The 12,406-nt window shown below is 44.1% G+C and overlaps 1 protein-coding gene across 1 annotated transcript in view; it reads right to left on the bottom strand.

Annotated features, from left to right (window-relative positions):
- LCMT1 (leucine carboxyl methyltransferase 1) overlaps positions 1–12,406 on the bottom strand; it is a 51,953-nt gene that overhangs the window by 29,187 nt on the left and 10,360 nt on the right. The window contains exons 2-3 of the mRNA XM_048224543.2: positions 3,955–4,046; positions 1,964–2,085 (exon numbers count right to left, since the gene is read on the bottom strand). Of these exons, the coding sequence (XP_048080500.1) occupies positions 1,964–2,085; positions 3,955–4,046 (214 nt within the window). The remainder of the gene's footprint in view (positions 1–1,963; positions 2,086–3,954; positions 4,047–12,406) is intronic.

Here is a 12,406-nt window from a genome sequence, read left to right as displayed (position 1 = left end):
TCTTCATGTACCGAGTACTAAGCCCCAAACAGCAAAGGGCTATTTCAGGGATTTAAATCAGGAACAATATGGTCAGAAAGGTACTTTTCAGGTGACTTTGGTCTCTGTGTGGAGAATGGATAGAGGACAAATGTTAGGAGATTCTCAGAGCCGTCCAGGAAGAAGGTCCAGGAAAGAAGTCACAGGGAGCCGGAACTGCGGGAGCAGCCACTGGGATGGAGGTGGGGAGGCACTGAGAGGCGCTGGGGAAGAAGGAGCTAACAGATTTTCCAAAAGGCAGACTGAGACAGATTAGAGAGGGTCAGGAAACTGATGTGGGGGAGGGGGGTTGGGTCAGTATGTAGGGGATCAAATAGGACAAAACAGCAAATATCAGGAAGCATCCCCCACAATGAGGGCGGGCGAGTTTCATTCATTCTGCTGAGGCTCCAAAGAGCAAACAAGCATTTTTTTTTTTCAAAACAGATTTTTAAAAAGCCCTTTGGACCAATATAATTATCGAACAAAACAAAACACTTCAACAAAATCTTTCAGACCCTGTGCTATTCACTTTCCTCACTCCTGACAGAGAACCTTTTTCTTGGAAGGGGTACCTAAGTCTCGGTGTACCCTGACCAGAAATAAAAATGGCAGATTTATTAATTATTAACCCACCTACATGACACTGGGGAAAAACCAAACCTTGGGACCAAGTTGAAAGGGTGTTGGGCCGAGATGAGGCATTTCTCCAGTGGCTTCTGCTCACACTGCACACGTTCTGCCACTGCCTTCTGCTCCCGTTCCTTCCACCACACCATGGTCACTGAGGTACAGACACACCACGGCCCGACAGACCGCAGAGACCCCCCTGAACAAGCACGAGGCTCTGTGTAGAGAACAGGGAAGGAACCTGGATTTGGAGGAGCTGCAGCCCATTGTTTGTTCCATGCTCCAGCGCCACTGGTTGTCCAATTCGGGGGAAACACAGGCTCTCGCGGCCCCCGCTTTCCCTATCAGTGTAACCCCCCACCTCAGAGCTACCATGTTAATTCACAAGGTCACGTATGTGCAAGCAGCTCATAAGCGTGAGCTGTCTTATCCTGATGAAGAAGGCAGAGGCTAATGATTGATACTCGGGCCAGGCTGAAGCCGCCGAGTTTTCACCTAACAGAAAGGTCAGGAACACTGATGACCAAAGACCTTCATATCAGGCGAGCTCGTGAGGGACAGAACACATATGTAGGTGGCGTTAGGCCCACACACTCTAATTTATCTTGGTGTACGTCTGCCAGAAATCTGGGGAAACGCCTGTACCCATCACTGCCACATGACCGACCTGATAGAAAAAACAAGAAAAATCCATACAAACCTACAAAAAAGAAAATACAATTGCTGAGGGCTTCCTAGGGAAAAGGTTGGGCACTACAATTCCACCCAGAATCCAAGACCGGCTTTTGGTCCCGGTTCTACCACTAACCAGACCCGTCTCCTTTCCTGCGTAGTTACACCTGTTCTTGCTCCCTAACAGAGCAGGTGAGGGATCAAATCAGAGAATAGCTGCAAAAGGCCTTTATGTCATCGCACAATCACCCAGCCATGCGCATCTCCAGCCTGTACCGAAGACACTAGCAGGATGACAGGAAAATCTTCATTATCGCCAATATGGAACATGGAGGGGTTCTGGGTCTCACAATTCTACGGGCAGGGTTCTTCCACACGTACAGAGGAAATGTCTACTAGGATTTTTATCTTAAGCCCTGTTTGTAACAGCAAAGGATGAGAAGCAAGGCACCCATCCTTCCCCAGGGCCCTGGGGACACTAAGTATGTGGCTGACGGGGGCAGCAGGCACAAGCAGCTGGGGACGGGGGCGCGAGACAGACAGTCACTGCATTGCCTCTGAATATATTTTAACATTTCTGAACCAGGCGGGCACCTTCACAGGTGAAACAATTTGGGAAAGAAGAGGGGGAATTTTCATTTACCTTTAATCTCCAGAAGGTGGTATCCATCCCAGCCCCAAGATTTAGAATTTGACAATGACATTCTGTCTTCCGTAGAAATGCCTTTATAAGCTGACTGACGCCATGGACTCGAGCGAAATATCCTGAGAGAGAGACAGAGACAAGCTATTGCTCAGTGAGGTGGGATATCATCCCTGCAGAGCCCACCCCAGGACAAGAGCAAATCAGGACTCTTCTGATCTTCTTCGGGGTCAGGGATTTATCTGTGGACATCAAGGAAGAAAGAGTAACTTTCAAATTCTCTTCCTTTTTTTTTTATTCAAAGCTGTTTGAACCAAAGTCAGTACAATCTATGTAATGGTGGAATTAACTATCTTAAAAATAAAATGTCCTGTAAATTTACTTATGGAAGGCAAGTGTTTTACATCAAAACATCAGATCTAAATATTCGTCCTAGAAATGTGCTTTTTCGTGGCTAGGTGAAAGCTACTCAGGACTCTGCAAAAAGTCAAAATTGCAGGATCATAATGAAAATAACATTTTGGGGTCAGGAAATGGGACAGATAAATGTCAGACCAAAAAAAAAAAAAAAAAAAGCCATATTTCTTACCATGTTCCCCTCATCTCCATCCTGTAAGGTTAAGAGCCTCTGTTTATAAAATGGCCTCACAAGGGCACCTGGGTGGCTCAGTCAGTTAAGTGTCTGCCTTCAGCTCAGGTCATGATGCCAGGGTCCTGGGATGGAGCCCCACCTCAGGCTCCCTGCTCAGCGGGAAGTCTGCTTCTCCCTCCTGCCGATCCCCCTGCTCTGTGCTCTTTCTCTCTCAAATAAATATAATCTTAAAAATAATAATAAAAATAAATAAAATGGCCTCACAGACCATCTGCGGGAGGGGAAAGCAGGAGCAAACTTTGTAGAATAAATGGACTTGTTTAGCTCCGGAGTGGGGAGCTGGAGCAAAGGGGATGGGAAATAAGAGAGAGGGGAAGGAAGATAAAATCCGTGTTCTAAAGCCTTGTGCTTAAGTATAACTATTTTAGGAACAAAATTTGAGTAGCATTTAGAAACTTACTGCAGTGTGACATAGGAATTCTATGTCTATTGATTCTCCTAATATGCAATATAAGCTCATATTTTATGTACTATCTTGCATTTTATTCTTCTAGGAAATCATTTTTATTGTATGTTACAGAGTATCATCTGCAGCAGACTGATTATTGGGAAGAAACTTTAAAAATGCTCACCACACGCTGTTTGGGAAGCACTCTCCTAGTGGGCCCCAGTCTGGAGATGCCAGCCCAGGCAGAGGAAGAGGGCAGGCAGGCTGGCTGACATGCTGACTCGGGCACCCAGCTCCCAAGGCCCCGAGGTGGGTCCCTGCCTCTGCAGCAGTGGTATAGAAAGCTTCCTCAGGAGCCCAGGAGGGAGGCTTCAGGCCTCTTAGCCAGGCCTGGCCCCATCTTCCTGATGCCTAGGTTCACCCTGAACTCAAAGTAAGGTCCACGTCTTTATTCTCAGGGACCACCACGTTAAACGTTCTTTGCATTTCTTATAGAATCTGCCCATGGGCTCCATCTTTAGGACCAGGATTCCTGGCACACACAAGGACTGTGGTCATTTGGTTAATTTCTCAACCTGGCAGAGAATGAGTCACCCTCCCACATGAAATCCTTTCACTGCCTTGATAGAGAGGACTTGCAGAGCCTAACAGTGTTACTATCACTTTAATAAGGCCAAAAAGTAATTCCTTCCTTGCACAGGACACAGTAAAAGATCATATAAGTGGCTCTTAAACAGATAAAAATGATCTGTAAGATACCATTTTTCACGTATAGGATTAACAATGAAAAGGTTCATAGTACACTGTGTTGGTGAGGATGTTGGGAAATGAGCACTTTTGTATGTCACTGGAGAGACTGAACATTGGAACTCTCTCTTTTTAAGAATGAATTCCTAAAACCTGAGGCCTCTGGGCTGATGAGGGGACGTTGGGAAGGAGGGGGTCACTTGCCTCTGTTAATTTCGGGGGCCTTCCTCTCCTTAGACAGTCTCACAAAATGCTGGATGTAAGGGTCATGCCAGTAGCCAAGGCTTACTGCAAACCTGGAAAGGGAAGAAAGGAAGCAGGCGAGTAGAGGTCAGTAGGTTCTGGCCCAGTTGTCAGGACCCAGGTCGAGGAGGAAAATCATCTACCTCAAAAGGCCAACAGAGGCACGTTTGGTGCTCCCTTACCAATGTCAACAGACTCGGCCATCAGTCCTGGTGCTCACACACACGGCCCCTCAGTCTCCCCACAGCGGCCATTTCTTCCCTCTCTTTACTCATGCGGCTAACTCTTTTCCCAGGACCCTAGAAAGCACATAACCTCACCTCATACCTCACCTAGAAGACCTGCCACCACTTATTTGCTCAGCAAACTCGCTGCCCAGAGCCAATCAGACAACTCTGCTCAACCACAAGTTCTGTGTCCATAGGAAAGGAGATCCAGGATTGTTTTGTGAAACTCACGAATGACTACCTAAGTATTTCCCCCGGCTCTGTATTAGGTACCAGTCCTTCCACATCCCTTAAGCAGGTCATAGTGGGAAAACCAGGAACAAATAAACACAACTGCTACAACCTACAAAATGCTAGAGTAGCCTAAAGTCTCCCTGGTCTACACTACAAGGAATCAAAGTCTTAATGTTCTAAGCCAGGGAACTGAAGCCCAGATTACCACTGAAGGTCTTCTGGCAACCATGAGTGGAACCAGCCTTAGGACAACGAGAAGTAGCAGAAGGAGCCTGGATCCCTAAGGCCATGGGAAGCCACTGTGGGCTTCTGCCCCTCAGCAGACATCTTGTGAATTAATTAACGTCTTTAGCATTTAAACCAAACGGAAGGGCGCCTGGGTGGCTCAGTCGGGTGAGCGGCCAGCTCTTGGTTTCGGCTCAGGTCATGATACCAGGGTCCTGACATTGAGCCCTGCGACAGACTCCATCCTCAATGGGAAATCTTCTTCAGGATTCTCTCTCCCACTGCCCCTCCCCCCCCAAATAAATAAATCTTCAAAAAAAGTAATGAATAAACCAAATAGAGTTGGTGTTTGTTACTTACAGACTGAAACATCCCAAGTGATATCCTGGGCACATTACCTCATTTCCATTTGCTGGATGAGTAAGCTGAAAGGGGTAGGGTGTGTGTGTGTGTGTGTGTGTGTGTGTGTGTGTGTGTGAGAGAGAGAGAGAGAGAGAGAGATCACCCAGCTGGGTTCTGAGTTCCCAGAAGCAGATAGATAGTACATCTTCTTTTCATATCCACTGACAAGGCTTACTGCTGCCTTGACTATAGTCGGTGCTAATCTTCTACAGTCATGTCCTCCCCAGTCTCCCACGGACAACCATGTCCCCACATCCACAGACACCCAGAGGAAGCACATACCTTCAGCTACTCAAGGCAGCAACTCAACACAGAAACACACAAAGTAATCAGTAAGGGACACAATTACCGACAAGCCCAGATTGTCAAGGAAAACTGACCCACAGAGTTTTAGAAGGGTGAACAGGCTCCATTGTCTGAAACAGTGCTTTCCAACAACGAATTGTGACCCATCCATGTCTTAAAATCAATGGAATAGTCTGCAAATCCTGTCTTAGAAAATGTAGTCAACTAGAATAAACTAGAAAATAGGAGTATACATTACATACTGTAAGAGTTAAAGATTGTTTTGTGAAGCTGTTGTTGAAGTGTATGGTCGGGGTCTAAGCGCCATGAAAAACCTTTTCCCTAAATAAAGAAAACAAAATGGACTCTTCAACACAGAAAGCAAACTGGTGAGTGTCAGAGGGAAGGGGGGGGGTAAGCAAAATTGGTGGTGGGTATTAAGAGGCACATACTTCCACTTATATAAGTAACTCAGAAAGACAAAAAGTACATCAGGAATATTGTCAATAATACTGTAATAACACTCTACTGTGACAGATCATGATTACACTTAATCCTGGTGAGGGCTGAGTAATGTATAGACTTGTCGAATTACTATGTTGCTGAAACTGACATAACATTGTATAGACCAAACTATATTTCAATAATTAAAAGAGAGAAAATTGTGTTCTCACTATTGGTGGTCTGATGAGCACTGTCCTCAAAGGCATCATCTAGTGCCATCTAGTGGTAAAAGCCACATCTGCAGTTGAAACAAAAACCACAGACCAGTGATGAGAACAGTCCTCAAACATGGATGTCTGGTTGGAAGGAACATTCCAAATGACCGGCTAACCCTGACATCCGGTGCAAGAACCTTTCAACAACACCAAGCCACTGCCTGAGCACGCCCCACAAAGAAGGCACTCGCTCCACCACTCAGCGGCTCTACCTGCTGAAAAGCTGACCAAGCTGCCTTCCTCTAGGAGCTCCTCCCTGTACTTCCTACTGCCCTCTCCTGGATGACAAGGAGCAGCTTCTGCATTCGCCCTCAGTTTAACACTATGGATCCAGTCAAACAATACCTGTCCAGTGTCTGCTAAGTGCCAGGCATTGGGGATACCATGGGGAGCCCAAGAAGAGCAGACACAAAGAGACATAAGAGCTTATGCCAGATGAAGGACAACTGCATGGGGGATGGAAGGACCTGCACTAGAGAAGGTAAAAGGGAGGCCTCTCTGAAAAGCGGAAGGCCACGTGGAGTCCCACAGAACTGGAGAAAGCTGTGCAAAAGGCATTCCAGACAGGACGCATAGGAGATAGAAATGCTCTGGGGCAGGAAGCGCCTTGGAATGTTCCAGTAGCAGAAGGCAGGCAGGGAGGCTGAAGAACAGCAGAGAAACAGGAGAAACATCAGAGATTTCTGTGTGTGTGTGTGTGTGTGTGTGTGTGTGTGTGTGTGTGTTTTAACTTCTCTTTGTTTTAATATTTTTCTACACTAAGCATATGCCCTATTTCATTCTAAGACACCATCGACTGCAAGACTGAAAAAAGAAGCAGCACTGCCAGTGTTTTTCTTATTGCTTAGAATTCTAATTTTGTGTTTATGAAAAAGCCCTTTTAGACTTATTTGAACAGAATGAAAGGAAAAAGATGAGTGACATGGGTTGGTTAGGTCTTCCCTTTCAGGATATCTGGGAGTTTCCACACAGCATTGACCTTCGTGCAGCCAAGCACACTGGCGAGGCTGCGCTTCTGAAGAGATCGCCATCATCGGCTCTGTGATTTCTTTCCAAGCTCCTGACCCTCCAGGTGTAGGCTGTGTTACTGAGTCTTTCTTGGTCTGATCAGAAGGTATCAATGGATGGTTCTCGAATAGCAATTAGGATTTGTGCCCCTTCTTCAAATAGCCCCTAGATGGTACGTGGACTGAAGCAGCCAGGGGCTGTGGGTGCAGCGGTCCAACCACTCCACGAGGAAGACTGAGTACGTCCATGTGCACACGTAATGACAACTCTAATACGATGCTCCAGTGACTGCAGGACACACCAGGAAGAAATCAGGGGCGCCTGGGTGGCACAGTCTGTTGGGCAGCCGACCCCTGGTTGTGGCTCAGATTGTGATCTCAGAGTCTTGAAACTGAGGCCCATGTCTGGCTCTGCAATGGACGTGGAGCCTGATTGGGGTCTTTCTCTCTCCCCTCCCCTCCCCACCACTGCTCACACGTGTTCTCTCTCTCTCTCTCTCAGAAAGTTAAATAAATATATATTGAAATAAAGTGCAAAGAATGAAAGATTTCAGATTTAGAAAGACCTAACAGTGTTCATTCAATCCACTATTGCCCTGAAATGTTCATGACATTCACATACCACCTGCTGCATTTAATAGTCCTTTAGATCAACTCACTTCTTTTAGCACCCAGGTGTGACGTGCTACCTAATATTTTCTTCTAACACACCCTGTAATCAATACCTTTGAAAATGTAACACATCTACCGGGGTGCCACCTAAAGTCACCTCACATTCCTCCCGTGGGAAACGCGGATCTGGTCCAGCCACCTGTTCATTCAAGAAGCACTGACTGACTTTGCCCTATCGGCAGGAGTGTCACCTGCAACAGTGGGAACTTGCCAGGAGAGGTGTGACATGCCCTCCAGCGGGCAGTTCTTCGTCTGAGGGAATGGGAAGGCGCCCTCCCCGCTCTCCCAGCCAGTGAGGGTCGAGGCTGGGGCTGCTTCATTTCACTTCTAATCAACACCGCCGAGTGCTGACTCCAGTGCCAGGCATTACTCCGCATGCTGGACAAACAGGAACACGTACAACCCTCGGAAGCAGCCTATGTGGAAGGCACCACTTTACAGACAGAGGTCAAGGCTGTTTCCTCAAGCTGTGCAACCTTGCAGGAAACTTCATTCTATTGCTTTTCAAACCTACTTACCCACTTGGACTTCCATCCCTCCCCCAACACTTCAGTTGCGCAAACGGTGTCTGTGTGGATGTGTGTGTGTATTTATATGCAGGGTACGTACATATATACGTACCTACAATGTATATTTATGCAATTGCAAAAATCAATCCAATACTCTTAGCATCGGTTTTCAAGTTTGGAATGTTAAGTGCAGGCTGCATACTGGCCTTGAAGATATTGCTCTACCTCTCATTTGTAATTTTATCGTTGTTCTTTTGCATCGCTTAGTCTCAATTTTGGGGTTCTATTTCCTCTTGGTTTTATTCTTGGTTATAAATGGAAGGTAGGAATCAAAGTCTTAAGGGCAGTAGACTTTGTACCTACACAGACTTTGAGTCTGTTTCCCTTCTCGTGGGCACTGTTGCTTTCCTCAGCAGATCCGCAAGGCCTTAAGTGTTTAATCACCTAAGGAAAACAAAACAAAATAAACCGCACGAAAAACGGGGGCGCCTGGGTGGGTCAGGCATTTAAATGTCCGACTCTTGATTGACTCAGGTTATGATCTCAGGGTCGTGAGACAGAGCCCCGCGTTCAGGCTCCATGCTCAGCAAGGAGTCTGTTTCTCCCTCTCCCTCTGCCCTCCCCCACCCCGCTCCCACCACTCTCATAAATAAATAAATAAATAAATAAATAAATAAATAAATAAATAAATATTTGAATAAAAAACAAAGAACAACACTGGGCCTCAATTAACTAAGACCCATAGGCTATCATTTCCTTCCAAAGGAAGCTACTGGGATGGCCTTCTGACTTCATCTAACAGCCAATTACTTCACAAGGATTAACAGGATATAAAATCTGTCTCTGTTATAAGGAGTCCCTGAATAGTGGGTAAGACATTAATGGAAAAGGAACCAATATTCACAAGAGGGTGAATACGGAGGAAGATGACAATCAGAAACTTCCCGTGGTACAATGTAGCACATGTGACTTGAACAAACAATAAAAAAGTTAATATAGAATAGAATAATAGGATGCCATGGATATGAAAAATGCTAATGTACTTCTGGAAAAAGTAAAACATTTAGGAACATGTATTCTGAATATTTTCTCCCAGTCTCTCTTGTCTGTTCATTTTCTTACTGTATCTATTTTCCCATTGTAATTAGTGCTTTTTATGTTCTGTATAAAAAACATTTGCCTACCCGAAGGTCGTCAAGATATTCTCCCATGTTTTCATACAAAAGCTTTATAGTTCTAGATTTTTTCTTTTTTAATATTTATTTATTTGATAGGAGGAGAGGGAGCACACAGGGGGAGGGGTAGAGGGAAAGAATCTCAAGCAGACACCCCGCTGAACATGGAGCCCAACACAGGGCATGACACGGGGCTTGATCTCATGACCCTGAGATCAGGACCTGAGCCAAAATCAAGAGTCGGACTCTTGAAGAGAGTGAATCACCAGGCGCCCCTGGTTCTAGCTTTTATATTTACGTTTATGATCCACCCCAAGTTAATGTGTGTATACAGAATCAGGTAGGGGTCAAGGTCTGTTCTGTTTCCACTTGAATATCCAGTTCACACAGAATTATTCTTTAAAAAGACTTCCCTTTCTCCCACTGAACTGACTTAACACTATGGGCAAAAATCAATCGACAGTACTTGTAGAGATTGCTCTATCTTTGGACTCTATTCTGTTTCATTGATCTATCTTTATGCCAAAGACATTGATTACTGTGGCTTTACTATAAGTCTTAAAATTCAGCAGGAATAAGCAGTGTACGTTCTTCAACGGTGTTCTTTTTTGAAGACTTTTTTGGCTATTCCAGACCCTTTGCCTTTCCATATACATTTTAGAATCAACTTGTTCATTTCTTTAAAAAAAAAAAAAAAAGATGGCTAGGATTTTGACTGGGATTGCACTGTCTGCATGAATCAAGTCATGAAAAACAGAAATCTCAACGACATCAAATCTTCTGATGCATGAACAAAGCATATCTTCCATTTATTTCAGTCTTCTTGAATTCCTCTCAACAATGTTCTATAGATTTCTGTGTAAAGGTGTTTCATGTCTATCCTGAGACTTATTCCTAGCCAGTTTGCTTTTTTTGTTGTTGTTTTTGTTTTGTAAGGAGGCTCCACACCCAGCAAGGAGCCCAATACAGGGCTTGAACTCAACAACCCTGAGTTCAAGACCTGAGCTGAGATTAAAAGTCAGATGCTTCATCAACTGAGCCACCCAGTCACCCCAACCAGTTTAGGTTTTTGATGTTACTGTAAAATATTTTAAAATTTCATTTTCTTATCCATGTATATTTACAATGTGTCTACCTGACAAAGAATTCCTATCCAGAATATATAATAAACTCCAGTAAGTAAAAAACAAAAACAACATTATCAACAAAAACGGGCAAAAGACTTGAACAGACATTTCACAAAAGATATATGAATGCCCAATAAACACACGAAAAGGTGCCTAAGATCATTCGTCACCAGGGAAATGTGATGTGAAACCATAATGAGATGCTATCTCACCCTCACTGACAGCACAGAAGGTAAACAAGGATGCTGAGCAACTAGAGAGTTACTATATTGCTGTGGGAAGTGTAAACTGATCAACAACTTTGGAAATTAGTCTAGCAGTTCAATATATCCCCACCCAGTGACTAAGCAATCCCATTAAGCAATTTCAAGAGAAATTGAAGACTTCTATAAGAATGTTTATTGTAGCCTATTTACAATGACCAAAAACTTGGATACAAATGAAATGTCTAATCATCAGATGAACAGATGAACAAATTGTGGTTTATGCACATTACATACAAAGGAGCAAACTACTTTACTCTGATAAAGACTCTCTCCTTGATCAAACTCTAGCCACACTCCAGAGCCTTCTTCTCGACAAGGCCTCAACCTTGGCTTATCATGTACAGACTCAAACAAACACTAACATAGTTTCTAACAGCTCAAGCCCCACCCTAGGAAGACACCAGTTCCCCTTAGTGCCTGTCTGAGGAAACTCCAGGCATCTAGTGTTTCTTCAGCCAACACTGAAAAGTCGGGCCCTTGTCTACCAGTGATCAAATCCAGCTTGTTTCACATGGATCAACACCTATCCCATTTTTTGTAATCTGTTACTTCTCTGATTTTATGTGCCCCTGGCCTTACTTCTTCATTCTCTCTTTAAAATGCCCTCTGTACAAATCAAGCTTGAGTTTCATTCATGCTGGACTCTTTTCCTGATTGCAACAGTTACTAATGATTAAAATCTGTCTTCACCACTTTAACTAGGATCTGGCTCTGTTTATCTTTGATAAGTGCACACAACATGGATAAATCTCAAAGAACACATTGAGTGAAAAAAGACAAAGGAATGCATATTGCTTGATTCTGATTATACAACGTTCAAGAACAGGCAAATCTAATCTACTATAGATTCTGAAATCAGAATAAGAAAGTGGGGGTAAGGGGGCGCCTGGGTAGCACAGCGGTTAAGCGTCTGCCTTCGGCTCAGGGCGTGATCCCGGCGTTATGGGATCGAGCCCCACATCAGGCTCTTCCACTATGAGCCTGCTTCTTCCTCTCCCACTCCCCCTGTTTGTGTTCCCTCTCTCGCTGGCTGTCTCTATCTCTGTCGAATAAATAAATTAAAAAAAATCTTTAAAAAAAAAAAAAAGAAAGTGGGGGTAAGAAGACTAACTAGAAAGATGTACAAGGGAAACTTCTGAGTTTCAGATATAGTTTATGTCTTGTTTTTGGTTGTGGTGTACAGATATACAGTTGACCCTTGAATGATGCAGGGGCTAGGGGTGCGGACACCTGCGCAGTCAAAAATTTGCATATAGATTTCGACTCCCCAAATATTTCACTACTACTTGCTTACTGCTGACCAGACGCCTTACTGATAATAAAAACAGCTGATTAACACATATTTTGTATGTTATATGTGTTATGCATTATATTCCTTCAATAAAGTACACTAAAGAACATATTCAGAAAATCATAAAGAAAATGTTTAGTGTACTGAACTACATTCATCGCAAAATCCACATATACGTGGACCCAGGTAATTCAAACCCATGTTGTTCAAGAGTTCACTGTACACATTTCTTAATGCTCATCAAACTCAACACTGAAGACTGAGCATTTTATAT

This window comes from Ursus arctos, unplaced genomic scaffold, assembly GCF_023065955.2.
Source record: "Ursus arctos isolate Adak ecotype North America unplaced genomic scaffold, UrsArc2.0 scaffold_2, whole genome shotgun sequence".
Classification (NCBI taxonomy): Eukaryota; Metazoa; Chordata; class Mammalia; order Carnivora; family Ursidae; genus Ursus; species Ursus arctos.
Note: the sequence above shows the minus strand (reverse complement) of the source record. Positions and strands in the feature narration are given on the sequence as shown.